This window comes from Nannobrachium achirus (assembly GCF_963921795.1).
Source record: "Nannobrachium achirus genome assembly, contig: SCAFFOLD_293, whole genome shotgun sequence".
Lineage (NCBI taxonomy): Eukaryota > Metazoa > Chordata > Actinopteri > Myctophiformes > Myctophidae > Nannobrachium > Nannobrachium achirus.
In genome coordinates, this window is record NW_027664607.1 from 8414 (window position 1) to 27556 (window position 19143).

At 41.9% G+C, this 19143-nt stretch overlaps 1 protein-coding gene across 1 annotated transcript; it reads right to left on the reverse strand.

Annotated features, from left to right (window-relative positions):
* Positions 1-11106: 11106 nt before the first annotated feature.
* LOC308280898 (complement C1q-like protein 2) lies at positions 11107-17794 on the reverse strand (the record flags this gene model as incomplete). Its single annotated transcript, XM_080755205.1, has 5 exons — positions 11107-11423; positions 11786-11911; positions 12222-12266; positions 14247-14402; positions 17662-17794. The coding sequence occupies 5 exons, from the start codon at positions 17792-17794 to the stop codon at positions 11107-11109; spliced, it is 777 nt and encodes a 258-aa protein (XP_080611331.1).
* Between the last annotated feature and the right edge of the window lie 1349 nt (positions 17795-19143).

Consider the following 19143-nt stretch of genomic DNA (forward strand, 5'->3'; position numbering starts at 1 on the left):
TGTAGTGATGGTGGTATTTCAGTCAGAGTGGTGTAGTGATGATGGTATTTCAGTCAGAGTGGTGTAGTGATGGTGGTATTTCAGTCAGAGTGGTGTAGTGATGGTGGTATTTCAGTCAGAGTGGTGTAGTGATGATGGTATTTCAGTCAGAGTGGTGTAGTGATGGTGGTATTTCAGTCAGAGTGGTGTAGTGATGGTGGTATTTCAGTCAGAGTGGTGTAGTGATGGTGGTATTTCAGTCAGAGTGGTGTAGTGATGGTGGTATTTCAGTCAGAGTGGTGTAGTGATGATGGTATTTCAGTCAGAGTGGTGTAGTGATGATGGTATTTCAGTCAGAGTGGTGTAGTGATGGTGGTATTTCAGTCAGAGTGGTGTAGTGATGATGGTATTTCAGTCAGAGTGGTGTAGTGATGGTGGTATTTCAGTCAGAGTGGTGTAGTGATGATGGTATTTCAGTCAGAGTGGTGTAGTGATGATGGTATTTCAGTCAGAGTGGTGTAGTGATGATGGTATTTCAGTCAGAGTGGTGTAGTGATGATGGTATTTCAGTCAGAGTGGTGTAGTGATGGTGGTATTTCAGTCAGAGTGGTGTAGTGATGGTGGTATTTCAGTCAGAGTGGTGTAGTGATGGTGGTATTTCAGTCAGAGTGGTGGTGTAGTGATGATGGTATTTCAGTCAGAGTGGTGGTGTAGTGATGGTGGTATTTCAGTCAGAGTGGTGTAGTGATGGTGGTATTTCAGTCAGAGTGGTGTAGTGATGGTGGTATTTCAGTCAGAGTGGTGTAGTGATGGTGGTATTTCAGTCAGAGTGGTGGTGTAGTGATGATGGTATTTCAGTCAGAGTGGTGGTGTAGTGATGGTGGTATTTCAGTCAGAGTGGTGTAGTGATGGTGGTATTTCAGTCAGAGTGGTGTAGTGATGGTGGTATTTCAGTCAGAGTGGTGTAGTGATGGTGGTATTTCAGTCAGAGTGGTGGTGTAGTGATGATGGTATTTCAGTCAGAGTGGTGGTGTAGTGATGGTGGTATTTCAGTCAGAGTGGTGTAGTGATGGTGGTATTTCAGTCAGAGTGGTGTAGTGATGGTGGTATTTCAGTCAGAGTGGTGTAGTGATGGTGGTATTTCAGTCAGAGTGGTGGTGTAGTGATGATGGTATTTCAGTCAGAGTGGTGGTGTAGTGATGGTGGTATTTCAGTCAGAGTGGTGTAGTGATGGTGGTATTTCAGTCAGAGTGGTGTAGTGATGGTGGTATTTCAGTCAGAGTGGTGTAGTGATGGTGGTATTTCAGTCAGAGTGGTGGTGTAGTGATGATGGTATTTCAGTCAGAGTGGTGGTGTAGTGATGGTGGTATTTCAGTCAGAGTGGTGTAGTGATGGTGGTATTTCAGTCAGAGTGGTGGTGTAGTGATGATGGTATTTCAGTCAGAGTGGTGGTGTAGTGATGGTGGTATTTCAGTCAGAGTGGTGGTGTAGTGATGATGGTATTTCAGTCAGAGTGGTGGTGTAGTGATGGTGGTATTTCAGTCAGAGTGGTTGTGTGGTGATGGTGGTATTTCAGTCAGAGTGGTGTAGTGATGGTGGTATTTCAGTCAGAGTGGTGGTGTAGTGATGATGGTATTTCAGTCAGAGTGGTGGTGTAGTGATGGTGGTATTTCAGTCAGAGTGGTGTAGTGATGGTGGTATTTCAGTCAGAGTGGTGGTGTAGTGATGATGGTATTTCAGTCAGAGTGGTGGTGTAGTGATGGTGGTATTTCAGTCAGAGTGGTGGTGTAGTGATGATGGTATTTCAGTCAGAGTGGTGGTGTAGTGATGGTGGTATTTCAGTCAGAGTGGTTGTGTGGTGATGGTGGTATTTCAGTCAGAGTGGTGTAGTGATGGTGGTATTTCAGTCAGAGTGGTGGTGTAGTGATGATGGTATTTCAGTCAGAGTGGTGGTGTAGTGATGGTGGTATTTCAGTCAGAGTGGTGTAGTGATGGTGGTATTTCAGTCAGAGTGGTGGTGTAGTGATGATGGTATTTCAGTCAGAGTGGTGGTGTAGTGATGGTGGTATTTCAGTCAGAGTGGTGGTGTAGTGATGATGGTATTTCAGTCAGAGTGGTGGTGTAGTGATGGTGGTATTTCAGTCAGAGTGGTTGTGTGGTGATATTTATTTCCACAGGTTATATAAGAACTCTGCCAGAGGGACGGCCTGTTAAAAACCAACGCACCACGTAGCTCATGTGATCTCAGGGCATGAGATAAGACTTTTATACAAACGCTATCAAATGGTTTATTATGTATTGAAGTCATAAACAGAGCAAATACATGACCCTGAAAATGTTCCAGAGATAAAGGTCCCATATCTTCAGATTAATTATTGTCATGCAACAAGTATAGGCAATAAAAAATAAAAAATAAAATCTTACACGTTAAAGGTTGAATGGGTCAAATGCTGTATTTTGAAAATATTAGCTCAATTAATTCAGCAGGAGCACTCATAGAGGATTCTTTCTTTCCTTTGCCTAAACATGTCCTGTATGCACGATCGTCTCTTTGAGATGTGTTTGTTGTTGTGATGGGGTCAGTTTTGCACTGCATGTTTTTTACTTATCCCACTGAGCATACCGTCTAAAAGTGGTCTAATAATGGTATAGATCTGAAAGTTTTTTAGTTGTCTAAACTTAGACTAGACGACTAATAGATGTCTAATAGTCGTCTAAATGTAGACCGTCTACATATTTCTTTTTTAGCAATTTTAGTTTTATCCTTGTATTGGTAGTACCGACCACTGTAATGTCTTTTATTGCATTCCTTTAAAATTTAATATTATTTTATTAGAGTTCTTATTTTTTAGTGCACAGTGTGTTTGTTTGGATTGAGTAGTACTGCTAAAAGGCCATCATGGACATGACAATTGATTTCAGTTATTTAGTTTGACCCTTTAAAGGACAACTTTAGTTTTTTACAACAAGGGTTCATATTTTAGATTGTAATTAAAGAATACAAAAGATGATTGTTAAATTGATTTCATTTACTTCTTTCTATTGTTTTAGAGATTCTTATATCAGTGGTTTGGGGCATGTGTACAAGCGGCTAAATATGTAATTTTACACAGAATAAGCCCAATCCCAAGATACAATGCAACCTTTCATGGTTGGATGTGACTTATGGGGGCTGGAAGTGTTACTGTAAATAGCAATAAAGAAACTGCTGGCTTATTGTGTCTAAAAATACATATTTAGCCACTTGTACGCATGCCCCCATGCGTACGCATGCCCCACATTTTAGCACGGTAAATACGATAAAACAATAGAACGAAGGACTGTTCTTTTCTAAAGGACTGCATGGAACAGTACTAGTAGGAATGCAGAGCAAAGTGTTATAATATTTTGTACAATTTAGCAATAAATCTGTTTTATTGCACCCTTGCCTCCTGGTTATTCTCTGCTCAACCCTGGAATAAGTAAGAACCTGTGTGCAAATCTAGTTAAAGTGGTTATTTGAGGTCCTGTGCTCTACAGTCCTCTAGGTGGCGTAGTCGGGCCCAAATTAAGTATTTTATTTCATATGGTCGTTCATTCCTGTGAATCATCAGAGGCACATGATGCCAATGCCATTAATCAATGAGCACGCATGTGCATTATTTACATCTGATCTAACATGGGCAACAGGCGGCCCCCACCTTCACTACTGCGGCCCACAGGTTAATACGGGAATACTGATATTATTGATTTCCGCTGTTACAATTCCAAACATGACCTGCTTTAATTCCTCAGTCTATATTAGTAGCCTAATGACTAGCATAGTAGTATTAAAATGTATGTTTTTATGTCCAATGTATTTGTATTTAGGTACATAAAGTTAACATGAGTATATAACTAAATGCGTTTGAAATTAAATCAAAATGTCACAATTCAGGATTCCAATTCAAAAATAACAAAAAATTATTCAGCATTCCAATTCAAAAGAAGCAAAAAATTTCTCAAGCTTGTAGATCTGCCATTTTTGCTTCTTTTGTATGAGATACTAGAATGGCAAAGTAGGACGTAACAATATGCAATGTGGCCCTCTGGAGTGAAGGTGGAAATATAGTGGCCCTCTGGAGTGAAGGTGGAAATATAGTGGCCCTCTGGAGTGAAGGTGGAAATATAGTGGCCCTCGCCATCATCAAAGTTGCCCACACCTGATTGACATCTTTTTTCTAAAGACACCTGAACCCTGTGAGATTCCTACTGAGCCTGCATGGATTTTGCCTGGAGTTTATTTTCATTAAATCTGACTTTAAACGTTTTTATGGCATTTCATATTAACAGTTGAACTCTTAACTGCTATGTGCCTTATGTTCATTTGATTGTTATGCAACAACAAGTACAGCTGAGAGAGTAAATAAATGAGTGATCAAAATGTTCCAAAGATAAAGGTGTCTTTTATCTGTGATTGTTGCAAGACATGATGACAACACCAAGAGAAGAACCCCAGCACCCTGCCACCCCTCCCGTTAATTAAAATAATCTGTGATTATTTTCATCCAGTCAGCAGTGATTAAATTGATTAGACACTGGCATAGATATGAACCACGAGGCAAAAGTTCACCTCATGGTGAATGTTTTATCAATCACAGCTCCTTGATGTCCCTTGACCACGTGAGCTATCAAGGATGATGGGATTTGTAAATAAATACATACTGATACCTCTCCTTTGACCCATGAGAAGCTCCGTGGACAGTTAATGTGGACGTTGATCCAAAGGTTTTAATGGCTCAGTCTGGTGCCAAGATCGACGTTAAACTGCTTCTTATTCAAACATGCTCTTCTTACTCATGAAGAGAACCTTGGAGAGTGCAGGCATTGATCACTGTAGCTCTCACGCGCTAAGTGAGCGCTCCACCATTTCAGCTATTTTCCCTTGCATTCTAGCTCCTATCAAACATATAATTTTCCGAATGTCTGTCTGTCTGTCTGAGTGTCTGTCTGTCTGTCTGTCTGTCTGTCTGTCTGAAACAGCGTTTCTCCTCAGTGGCTGGAGCAATTGATCTGAAATCGCATCACCATTAGCATATGAACACACCTGACATAACTGTGAAGCCCGTTTGTCACTTTCACAAATCGTATGCTGTATATTAGCATTTTTATGGTGTATTCTGCATCTAGCATGAGGCATATCTATTCTGCATCTAGCATGAGTCAACATGTTTAACCAGCTCTGTGTGTGTGTGTGTGTGTGTGTGTGTGTGTGTGTGTGTGTGTGTGTGTGTGTGTGTGTGTGTGTGTGCAGGCGGGTGTGTGTGCAGGCGGGTGGGCGGGTGGGCGGGGGGGACACCGTATCTCTGTAGCCATTAAACAAAACGGGTATTTCTTACATTGATGCTCCTACATCATGCAAGCACCAGTTAAAGTTACTTTCCATCCCTCATATACTGTGTGCACAGTGCACATCCCATAACCCACACACTGCACATCATTTCGGAGCTCATATCTTTAAACGGGTAAGGGCTAGTGTACATAGTTGGGGAGAGTGAGGTAAAGTGAGAAAATGCTTACAATATGCTAACCTCTGGGAGAGCTAAAAGATATATCAGTAAAAATGTGCACATTTCCCATTACCGGTAATTTGGGCAGTGCAAATTATGATTGTGTCTCACTCTACCACAGCTCAGGGGTAAACTAAGACAGACCAGAGAAATCAAGGGGGTAAAGTGAACCAGTTGGGGGTAAACTGATCCACTTACCTTTTTCACTTATAGGCTACCATAAAACTCAAATACACATGGGAAGACTCGGAGGGGTCTGTAACCGACGGTCTACGCAGAGTTCACTCCAGCGCCCGAAACGTTCAGGCTAGCACTTGGACGGATCCATTTTCTGTGGCACGTGAGGATTCATAGGGGGTAAAGTGAGACAAATCTGTCATGTTCTCCGCTCTAGGCGAGCTAAACGATATATCAGTAAGAAATTACACATCTCCCATTAATGTGGGATGTTTCCTAAGAATGGAAATGATCAGATGTCAGTTCACTTTACCCCAAAAGCAATTGTCTCACTTTACCCCACAGCCACATTTTGCGAGAAAGGACATCTCTTATCAATTCAGGGTAATCTTCAGCTAGCATCTATCACATACTTAATAAACTTGACCTTTCACTCTGTACTTAGTCTGCTCTTTTTCCCCTCTAAGCTCTTTGCCGAAAATAGCTCACAACTCCTCGCGCTGCGAGGCGTTGTGACCTTGTAGATCGGCTATTTTTGGCTAAAGTTCTCAGAATATGGACGCTAGGGTTCAAGTGGTTAATATAAAAAAGGAGAAAAAGGTTTCTATCACACAAAGATTTGGAGGACCCCCTGTAGTAACTCTGAGGACCCCCTAGGGGTCCCGGACCCGCTGTTGAAGACCCCTGGTGTAAATGTCTTGTAAATTAAGAATATGCAAATGTTTACCAATAATTTAACTCTTGAGAGCGTAAAATGAAACCAAATGGACCCGTAGGGGTCCATTTGGTTTCATTACACTGTCAAGAGTTAAAGATCTATGAGGGTCCATTTGGTTACCAACTCTCCATCATTTAGCTGGAGACCACCTGGAACCTCCTGCAGGACCACTGGTGGTCCCTGGACCACTGGTTGAGAACCACTGTTCTAGATGTATCAATATAGTGTTAAACAGAATCAGTGAAATATACAATAGACACAGTGCTTTGGAATATGTTTTTATTTATTGACAGATGAATATGAGCATTATGGAAGCTCTTTAAAGTATATGGTACCAGTAGTGCTGGTAGAAATACTCACATTGATTACCAGTAGTGCTGGTAGAAATACTCACATTGATTACCAGTAGTGTGGTAGAAATACTCACATTGATTACCAGTAGTGCTGGTAGAAATACTCACATTGATTACTTGAGTAAAAGTAGTAACAGAACAAATGTAGAAATTTCTCAAAGTGTTTTAATAAATTGCAGGTCTACTGTACAGGCTGAACGTTTGATTAGGAATATTGAAAGTATGAAACAAGCAGCAACAAAGTATCTAAAACTTTCAACTAATTGCTATAGAGTAAAAAGTATGGAAAATTATTAGAGATGGGACGTTCGCGAACGAATCGAGCCTTTTGAACGACTCTTTGAAATGAACGACGGGATCTGGTTTTCGCAGTAGGGAGCCGTTCCTTTTTTTGAGGACGGGTATAAATGTATCAACACTGCAATGTGGAAATACTCTGTCTGCTACAAGTAGAAGTTCGGAATTAAAATGTACTTGCGTAAAAGTAGCTCCAAAAATATTGGTATCAAAATGCACTTATATACCATGTAACTTTTTTTATAAAACAAATCTTAAAATTGTCCTAAGTGTTAAAAACCTGTTAACAATCCTGTATAATTTGCAAAAAACGCCTATACACAGCGTACCCAAAGTAAATTGATTGTTGTTTTTAAACCATTTGGAGTATTGCATTGGGCATGGTCTCATTTTGAAGGAAACATTTTGAAGTTTTACCCAGAAATAAATAATTACTCTGTGTGCAACTGACATTGAGTAATGCAAGTTTTAACTTACTGGAATAGCAGGTTTTTAATCCTCGCCTAAATATTTTCAGTAAATAGATGCCTGCATAACACTGTTATTATCATATAGGAGCTGAAAAACACAATGTGGACACATTTTGAAGCCTTACCTAGCCCAATTTCAAAGGACATGATAAAATTACAGAATATGAATATTTTACACATGTTTTACTAAGTGTATGTTTATGCGTTTTAATTTGGAGACATTTGCATATATCATATAAAAAGGTCAAAAAAGGGCTAATAGACTTTTTTTAATTTTATTTTTTTATTATTTTTATTTATTTATTATTATTATTATTTAATTGATTTATTTTAATGACAGCCCTAACACTCTTGGTCTGACATTCGGCGCCGCTGCTGCGCATTTACGCACGTCCAGTTGAGCTGTTACGCAGGGGTTTTTGGGTATTGTAGTTCGCAAAAACACGTGAAAGATTGTCATACTCTGACATCACGCTTGTATCCGTGACTATAGTTGTACAGTGGTTTCTTGACAGAAAATGTGGTTTGGACTTTGTACAATCAATGGATTTTATCATGTTTACCCTTCTTCTACACAAGAACATCATTGTTGTGGATATATATGATGTTGTTGGAGTTCAATCCAACTTTAAACGTGAGTAGCAGCAGCTTTATGAATATTTGTTTGTTTGTTTGTTTATGTCGGACTTCTGCGTTGTTTGCGGCGTGAGTTTCGGGGCTATAATCAAATGGTTTGCGGATTCGGAATCACAAGAATCTTAGCTTTAAAATGGTATACAGCTTGGCAATGCAAGTAACACAGAGGCTTGTCTAAACATGATTGTTTGTCAAAATACGGCCGGCGGGCCCGCCGGTGGGCCCACACCTGTTAACACAACGGAAGCCAAGGTTTCTAACATTTCTAGCTGTTACTGGTGCCACCATTCACTTACGCTTTATTTTGAAGTGCCTCGGAAGCTTCGTGCGTGTGCACGTGGGTGTCCATTGACGATTGAGGAAGATAATCCCTTTGTTTACAAAAGCTCGCGAAACTATAATCCAAAACGGGGCCGACCATCGCGGTAAAGTGTCGCCGTGAAAACAATCAGATCTCTGCTTCCCTGGTGCTTTTTTCACCTCATTCAAAGATAAAGCCCTTCTTATGTTTCAAAGTAGAATGTAAAGCAATAAACTGCCTCGCATTTTCTTCCCCTGTCTTCCTGCCTGCAGCTGGGGGGTGACGTAATGGACTTAGGTCATTCAGAGGGCAGCCACAGCCTGTACAGTTAACTCTTTGTTGCCTCGTCGAGATTGGCAGGGGGACACCTAGTGGCCATAACTCGTCCCTGAACGAGTTTGGCTCCCAAGTTGTTAAGAGGTTAAATCGCTAAAGTTTTAGAACACCTACTCCGTTATTTTCAGCTTCTAAAGCCTTCTCTTTATATGTTTTCTATGATCCTGGCCGGGTCCAGTTTTCGCTGAAAAATAGCGTCATCTGCATCATCTGTATACGTTGGCCAATCACATCGCGGATCATACACACATGATACACTACCGGCCAATCACAGCTTATCTGCCGTGTCTTCAGGAAGTAGCCTCGCTCAGCTACAGTGTTTACCATGGTGAAGGATTCTTAACCTCTTAAATCCCCAAATCCTGGCCAGAAAATTACGTTCTACCATGCATTCTACCCCTCCACGGATTTGTATCGGTCGCGGTGGTTTGCAGCGCAGCTCCGGTGGTCCGCGACGACTCCGGGCGAAAAACGGCTAAAAAAAGCAATACCGCTACTGACCACTAGTTTAGCAACTTACACAGTATAGCTTTAAAGTACCAATAGTAGAAAGTACTCATTATGTAGAATGTCCCATTTCAAAGGGTGTCCAGGGAATAAAATGTTGAAAAATCTTTTGTTTGCGACGCATTGTGAGCTTGTAGATCGGCTATTTTCTAATGGCTGAAATGTATATATAGGGTTGAAGTGATTTGTAATTAGAAATCAAAATCTACAAAGTAAAAACAGTAACTAAACGAGCCAGTCTTTTTCAGCAGGTGCTCAAACAGGGCAGTGCAGAGAGCAGTGAGGGGGCAGGTGCTCAAACAGGGCAGTGCAGAGAGCAGTGAGGGGGCAGGTGCTCAAACAGGGCAGTGCAGAGAGCAGTGAGGGGGCAGGTGCTTAAACAGGGCAGTGCAGAGAGCAATGAGGGGGCAGGTGCTCAAACAGGGCCGTACAGAGAGCAGTGAGGGGGCAGGTGCTCAAACAGGGCCGTACAGAGAGCATTGAGGGGGCAGGTGCTCAAACAGGGCCGTACAGAGAGCATTGAGGAGGCAGGTGCTCAAACAGGGCAGTGCAGAGAGCAGTGAGGGGGCAGGTGCTCAAACAGGGCCGTACAGAGAGCAGTGAGGGGGCAGGTGCTCAAACAGGGCCGTACAGAGAGCAGTGAGGGGGCAGGTGCTCAAACAGGGCCGTGCAGAGAGCAGTGAGGGGGCAGGTGCTCAAACCTAAACAAAAGGACACATTATGCGTTCACAGATCTTTGGTGGTGGTCTTTTTGTGGGGGTCCCTCGTTCCATCTTACACCAGAAATGTAGGACATTGGATGTCTTATGCTAATAGAGCAACATAAGATGTTCCACAATAACTCTGCCCATTTCATTGGACAGTGAAATAAGAAGCAATGTGTTCTCATTACCATGTAAACATTTAAATAATTAACATTTCTCTTTGTAGCCTAATTGGCCATCATTCCCAAATTATAATTCTAAAGATAATTATGATGGTGAAATTATTATTATTTGTCAAATGTTCGTCTTGATAACGACCACAGATGTTAGGCAGACGTTTCGCATTGGTTATAGAAAAAGTAAGGTAAAAGTATCTGTAAATAGTAATCAAATACTACTTGAGTAAATGTACTTTCCATTTCCCCCATGGTACTCAAACCTTTTCACCTCAAGGACCCCCAAATGAGGCTGTTTGGCCGTGGACCCCCGTGGACCCCATCCAAGATTTGTGTTGTCAAAATGCTTACAAAATATCCCAGAATAATTTTATTTTTAAAGCAGACATAAGCTCACAATGAATCTCATCCCGATTCGCATCCACAGCAGTGTTTTGCAGGGGACCCCCTGGAACCCCCTCAAGGACCCCTGGGGGTCCCTGGACCCCACTTTGAGAACCACTGTTACATAGTATAGAGTCATCATTTTGCAGTATTTCATAATTATTATTTTATTACCATTATCTTTGCGAGCACATAGCTTTCTCTCCGCCACATTTTCAATAGAAATATTGTAGTTTTTATATTTCTTGGAACGGACTCTTGGGACCCACAATTACAAAAATGAACAAATTATTATTAATTAATACAAATATAGTAGAAAATAGATCATCTACATCCTCACAGTTGTTGTAGATCTGATATTTTCACATCCGCACATTCGTTTTTGTAACCTGAACATTTCAGATTTATTGTTATAAATGTATTTTATGTTATTTTTAGGAAATGTTCTGAATTTCAACAGAGCAACGCAATGATATCGTAAAGAAAATGCTCTTTGTAATTTGTAATTGTGAATACTTGAATATTTGCTTGAGTTTATCCTTACAGAGTGTAGAGCAGAAACCCAGAGAATGTGTTTTGATTGTTGTTATTGTCATAGAGCCTGTTTGTGTACTTAGCATTAGTAAGAGGTAAACGCATGTCAACTGTGTCCCCTCGCTCCAGCTCCAACACAATGCCATTAGATACATATTCATAATGATCAGTAGGAAGAGTATTGTATCCACAGTTATACATGAGACTCTGTCCATTCTTATACAGCCTGATGCACACTTGCTGTGGTGGTGAACCACTCACTTTACTGAGAGCTGCTGTAAACCTGAAGAAATACACTCCTTTGAAAGGTGATGAAAAAATGCCTATATGAGAGAACATGTACATGTACACACACACACACACACACACACACACACACACACACACACACACACACACACACACACACACACACACACACACACACACACAATTAGCACATGTTTGTGAATAGATTGTCCTACCAAGACAGTGGACAAGAAGATGATGGTTTCAACCACAATGCCATTCATTACTGGAAATATATGCTGTGATGATGCCTTATTCTGCTCTATTTGTAGCAGATGAGTTTCACACAGATGGACAGTAGTCCACATTTCAATGATACATACTGTAATATGAAATTAGTTGTTGAGAGATAATTGATTGTGTAAGTGAATTAACCTGTCATAATCCCCATTCTTACCTGTAGATGGATTGTATGCGTTGCCGATGTTAGTGTGAACTCTCTTGTAGATCAGAGTGGTTGTAGATTTATATGGTCCAAAGTACCCTACACCCAGACCAGCAGAGAATGCTACCTTTGGTTTGTCTGTTAACACAGGAGCATTAACAATATGTTTGTTATAAAAGCTTATTTCATACTGTTAAACCAATCAAATGTTTTAACAGAGGAAAGTTGATGTCTTGACCAATGAGCTGCTCTCCCAGGCTGGCTCACTGGAGGCAGGTTGTGATGTGTAATTCATTGTCTGTTGTCATCCAGTTGATGATCAAAGCCAGAAGGAGGGTGTACAGTATATGTGCAGGTGAGTTATGATTCCTGCATTCATTCATTCATTCAAACATTCATTCATTCATTCAAACATTCATTCATGTGTTTGAATAAACATGACGTTCACCTGCATTCTGTCGCTTCAGTTGTTCCACACTAGCAGTTAGCTGAGCTGAAAGGACCACAACAATGGCATTAAAGGACAACTTTGTTTTTTTTACAACAAGGATTCACATTTAAATTGTAATTAGTGAAAAGAAAAGATGAGTGTTAAAATGTTTTCATTTACTGCTTTCTATCGTTTTAGCATGTGTACAAGTGGCTGAATATGTCTTTTTAGACACAATAAGCCGCATCCTGTCTGTCCTTCGTAACACCTCAATGTCTATAGCTGACCTGTTGTGTCAGCACATTATTGACCCATATTTGGCAATGCCCATATGGACGCTCCCAGATGATGCCCTGTTAGGTGAACCACACTAACAGATACATATTGTGTCAGTCTAACCAGTGTGGCTGCCCCAACACGAGTCACACTAGACCCTATTCACGGCCCGCCCACGCATGCGCACTCAACAAATTTCTCAGCAACTTCCTGGTGCTGACGTCAGCTTTGAAGGGTAAAATAATACAGAAATTGATGGACGTAAAGCCAACAAATCATTATTTCGAACGGTAAAGTAAATTATAACGCTTTGTGCCTTTTACTATATTGTGTTCTAGATCATGCTAGCCGTAACTCTATAGGCTTTTAGTAGGGTTTTCCCCTGCAACCGTGACGTAAGCAGTTGCGTAACGTGAATTCGGTCAATTGCAAATGATTTTTAATCAATGAAGGGTGCTCCACTGCCGACGTCAACGTCAGACACCAAATTCGCGGTTATTGTGCTATTACACTATTACATTTATTTTACTGTTACACTATTACACTTATTACACTATAACACCTATTATTCTATTGCACCTATTACAACCCATTAAAAAGATATAGCAATTAGAAACTATCGATATCAGAAGAGGGGGCGGGGCTTAGTTACACCAATCAAGGACAAAGACTCTCAGCCAAGTCCAATGACACCACCCACAAGTCTGAGTCACAAACGGTGGATAAGATATAGCAAATAATAGGAACTATCAACTATCGACCATGAGGGGGCAGGGCCAAATTAAACCAATTAAGGACACGGACTCTAAACCAAGTAAAATGACAACACCCACACGTTTGTACGACAATCTGTTGATATGATGAGTTATAGGAGAAAATAGGAACTATCAAATATCGACCAATCAGAAGAGGCGCAGGGCTAAGTTACACCAACTGAGGACAAGGACTCTGAAAAAAGCCAAATGACAACACCCACAAGTTAATACAACGTTTTTTGAGTTATAGCCAAATAAGGGAACAATCAAGTATCAACCAATCAGAAGAGGGGGCACTTCCTGTTTGGTGAAGGAAGTTTGGCACTTCACCACGGTCACTTTTCATCATTAAGGTGTCTTGTGTATGCCGAGCGAATCCGATTATCCCCCTAGGAGGAGTTTGTTAAAGTACGACCAAAAATGCGCCAAAACGCCACAAAGAGGTCAAAATGGTGTCGGTCATGGTGCCAAGAGACAGTCTGGACATGATACAGTTGTATACCGATTTCCGTACATGTAGGTGAAACCGTATAGTAGGGCTGCACAGTTGAAATGTTGTAGAGAGCGCTATGGAGCCATTAGGTCACGCCCCCTTTAGCGCATAAAAAAAAAAAAACAGAATTCTTCGCCACTTTTGATGTGTGTGCAAAGTTTCGCTACTTTTCGAGTACATTTAGGCCCTCATTTTCCCGATTCATTCCGGAGAAGAATAATCTTTGCGATTACGATAGGGCTTCGCACTATATGCATGCAGTGCTCGGGCCCTAATTACAATATCAACACAGTATCTATACTTAAATTATTATTTTTGCACAAGTCTGCGCCAGCAGAGCATGTGATGAGGTGCGCTCACCACTATTGGTGATGTCATTGGTCATAATATATCAGTTTTCAATTTTTCTTTTTTTGAAAGTGGTGATGCAGTGGTGAGTGCACCTCATGGCGCGCTCTGCTTGCCCACAAGTAGGCCATACATGGTCTACTTGTAGGAGTTCCTAGTAGTTCTAATTACCTTCACTTTCTCTCAGTTTGATTTGAAGGAGTTGGACCTGGTTGTCACTGCTGCGCAGTCTTGTTTCTAGTAGTTGGACGTGGTGGTCGCTGCTGTGCAGTCCGTTTTTGAGGATTTCCACCTGGGTCTCGCTGGCACTGAGCTTGGCAGACATTTCTGAAAAATATAACAGAGAAAATTAGAACAACTGAAAGAGGAAAGGCAGTTAGAGTTAGGTCCAGACGATATACCTTTAGTTTAGGCACACTCCTCTCACAGACTCTCACAGACTCTCTCACACACACACACACAGGGTGAGGGTTAGGGTCGTTTCATACCGTTATAAGGAGCCTAACTAATTTCGGTTCGGGAGGACGCCCCGACCCGAAATTATTTAGGTTTGGGGGGAGTTCATCCATACTTTCTTAACGGCTAGTGCCGAAGTTGCTTGTAAATATTGGAGGTCCGTGGCATGACAACGTTTGTGGCCGATGAATGAGCATTGCAGGGGGGATACATTTGACTTTCCCTCGCGCTGCACGCTGAATGACTGGAGGTCCAGTGAGTGAGTAGCAGCTCCAGCGGGGCCGGGGTCTCTTCTCTCTCTCACACTCACAAACGCTCGATCGAGCTCTGTAAAAACATTTAATCTACAAGCTCACATTATAGACTTGCCTCCCTTGCTGCATGCATGTCATCACACAGTCACAACTCGTCGTGGAAACCCTATCAACACGGAACACTAGCAAACAGCAATTAGCAAAGTTGTGTTTAAGCTCTTCTTTTGTCTTTAAAACGGTCGGCGACGCATTAGCGATACACAGCTGTGTGTGTGTGTGTGTGTGTGTGTGTGTGTGTGTGTGTGTGTGTGTGTGTGTGTGTGTGTGTGTGTGTGTGTGTGTGTCGCGCGCGCGCCTCCCAGTCCACCACTCTTCCGTCTCCAGCCAGAACGAGAGCCAGGCAGCCAGCTGACTTGTGTCCGCTCTGCGATGCCCAAAAGACGGCCACACAAGCATTTGGAAGTCGGCGTGTCTCCCTCCAAAACGACCGCTGTTTCCTTGGATTCACAGCCGAGAATATGAACGTGAAGCCGGGCTGAATGAATGAGAAGACACCGCTGAGTACCGAAATGAAGTCGGGAGGTCACAACATTTCGTCAGCACCGTAGAGCCGAATTTAGTCGGTTGACGCCCCCCCGAACCGGGAGATGCAAACCATATTTGGGTTCGCCTTGTGCCGAACCGAACTTTGTTAGGCTCCTTATAACGGTATGGATCGACCCTTAGGGTCGTTTCATACCGTTATAAGGAGCCGACTAATTTCGGTTCGGGAGGACGCCCCGACCCGAAATTATTTAGGTTCGGGGGTGATTTCATCCATACTTTCTTAACGGCTAGTGCCGAAGTCGCATGTAAATATTGGAGGTCCGTGGCATGACGACGTTTGTGGCCGATGAATGAGCATTGCATGGCGGATACATATTTGCCTTCCCTTCGCGCTGCACACTGAATGACTGGAGGTCCAGTGAGTAGCAGCTCCAGCAGGCAGCAGCACCAGTGAGGTCTCTTCTCTCTCACTCACACTCACAAACGCTCGGCTCGAGCTCTGTCAAAAACATTTTAATCTACAAGCTCACATTATAGACGTGCCGCCTCCCTTGCTGCATGCATGTCATCACGCAGTCACAACTCGTCGTGGAAAAGGAAAACATATCAACACGGAACACTAGCAATTAGCAAAGTTGTGTTTAAGCTCTTCTTTTCTCTTTAAAACGGTCGGCGACGCGTTAGCACTGCAGCGATACACGCAGCAAAGGCGTGTGTGTGTGTGTGTGTGTGTGTGTGTGTGTGTGTGTGTGTGTGTGTGTGTGTGTGTGTGTGTGTGTGTCGCGCGCGCGCCTCCCAGTCCACCACTCTTCGTCTAGCCAGAGCCAGGCTGACTTGTGTCCGCTCTGTGATGCCCAAAAGACGGCCACACAAGCATTTGGAAGTCGGCGTGTCTCCCTCCAAAACGACCGCTGTTTCCTTGGATTCACAGCCGAGAATATGAACGTGAAGCCGGGCTGAATGAATGAGAAGACACCGCTGAGTACCGAAATGAAGTCGGGAGGTCACAACATTTCGTCAGCACCGTAGAGCCGAATTTAGTAGGTTGACGCCCCCCCGAACCGGGGGATGCGAACCATATTTGGGTTCGCCTAGGGCCGAACCGAACTTAGTTAGGCTCCTTATAACGGTATGGATCGACCCTTAGAGTCGGGTGTTGAAAAGATGACATGTAGTAACAGCGACACGCTCCCTGTGTGCTGATGATGTCGGGCTGTGTGCTGCTTTAGAGGTAAAAACATTCAGCTTTCTTTCTTTTGTCTCTTGTATATCATCACTGTCCGGCAGGATCCAGCTAACTTTGTTTTTCAGTTTATTTTATTTTATTACAAATCAGTGCCATTGAACACCCTTTAAAACATAGTCTCCCCATGCCTTTTGGCCTGGCGGAGAAAATTATAGTTCTGCTTCAGTGGTAAAAACATTTAACTTTCAGTCTTTTGTCTCTCGTTATTGAACACCCTTTACATCTGTGTGTTGGTTAAAGAACATTGAACCAATTCAAAGTATTAAAAAACTCTTCTGACAAAACCAACTGACTCCATTGGTTCCCCAAACAATACTGTATATAAATAATTTGAAAAGTACAAGTTCACATTGTGTCACATCGCAACACATTATCCGCTTGTAGATCGGCTATTTTATAAATGTATACAGGGCTGAAGTGGTTAATGTTGTTTTTTGTATATATCTATCGATCTAATATAATGTATATAATTTAAATCTACAAAGTAACTAGTAACTATAGTTTTTAAATGAGTAAAGAGTACAGTATTTGCCTCAGAGATGTAATGGAGTAGAAGTATAAGTAATTGTTGACTCATGGAAAACTCGTCCCTGCTTCTGGTGACCGACTGTGTCCATGCAATGAGGTGGCCTCTGTTTTTGAGCGGTGGTCACACCGTCTCCTTAGCGTGACCGTGTGTAGCTAATATGCATCTATAAGCGTGTGTGTCTGTAGCCTGAGCCTGGCCTGCAATACAGCTGGGTGACCAGAGAGGTGCTGTTGAGCAGCCTTGAAATGTACATGCATCATGCACGAATGCACACACACACACACACACAAGACAGAGCCTTTAAATTAATGGACATTACCGCTCAGTTCACACTGGTATGATTTTTTCAATTATTTTCTTCATTTATTCTAATGTTTTTTTTACGTTTTCTTTTTCAAATTGTATACAAAACAAATGAAAAAGTAATTTAAAAAAATGCGGTGCATCTAATAAAATGAACATATATATAATATCTAAACATTGAATCAAGCAACAAACAAAGAGTCACAAAAGAAAGCTAGAGACGTTAAAATGAGCCCAATCAAGTGTCCTAACCTGCATTCTGTCCTTCCAGGTTGCTCAGCCTCCCCGCTATGCTGTACATCTTTTGGAACATATCGTTGACCTCCCAGCGGAGGTCATCGGCCCCAACCACACAGACCAGGAGCAGCAACAGAACAGTCTTCATGGTGAAGTCCAGATTGTGAACAGAACACTCTCAACACCCTGTATTTATTTACTGGATGTTGGTTCCTTCAGGGGGGAGTGACAGATGTATTGTACTCCTGTTTCTCATTGGATGAAGGCATGGAGCAGCATGTTTGGAGAGCCATGTGATTGGTTCCTTCACGGAGAGCAGGCTTTTAGAGGAGGTGGAGTTAGCTTAGCTGTCTTCCTAAGAGCAGGGGTTCTCAAAGTGGGGTTCGGGGACCCCACTTAAGGCGCTGCTTCTGGAGTAAGGGCTTCCATCTTGCATGGCAGGCTCTCAGCCCATGGTGATGGAAAACACTAGGGGTGTAATAACGAGACATTTTAACAACGCTACGATACGCATCACGATACATGGCTGACAATACGATACATGGACGATATTGGTTCATTCATGGCGATACGATTCAATGATTTAAAATCGATATAGTAACTATATAGCACATACATGGGTAACTGGCGGCCCGGGGGCCACATGTGGCCCCCACCTTCACTTAATGCGGCTCTCACGTTAATATCGGAATACTGATATATTATTGATTTCAGCTGTTACAATTCCATTCATGCAAACATGACCCGCTTTAATTACTTCAGTCTATATTAGTAGCCTAGTATAGTAGTATTTTTTATATTTGTTTATATTTGTATTTAAGTGCGCTGCAACGCGTTTTGAGCTTGTAGATCTGCTATTTTTGCGTCTTTTGTATGACATAGTAAAATGATAAAGTACATGCAGCAATATGCGATGTGGCCCTCTGGAGTGAGTGTGGAAATATAGTGGCCCTCTCCATAATTCAAGTTGCCCACCCCTGATATAGCAACTAAATTAAATCTGTGTGAAACGTGTCAATGGTGCAGGTTTTTAAGGGAAACATCCATTATGGATATAAATAAGTAAACACTGTGATTCTCTAGCAAATACATGGACATTATATTTCAACACATATGGACAAACCCGCACCTTGACATGAACATAGAGATTACACACATTTAATGATAGACCAGAGTAGCTATAGGGAATGGAAAAGTTATTAGACCCCTCTTTTTCATTTTCCCTCTTAAAATTGCTAAATACAAGGCACACATAATTTTCCATACAATCAATTATTTGCACTGCAAAACGATTCAATACCGATTATGTGCATTGTAAAACGATACGATACAAAGCCAAAACGGTACGATATTTTGCTTTTGCATATCGATATAGTAGATCATTGCAAATTAAAATCGATTTACAGCTCTATAAAACACGTTTGACTGTGGACTCCTGTGCTCCAGCAGCTTCTAATTCAGCTTCTTGGTGGTTCTATGTTTGCTCTTGATCATCCT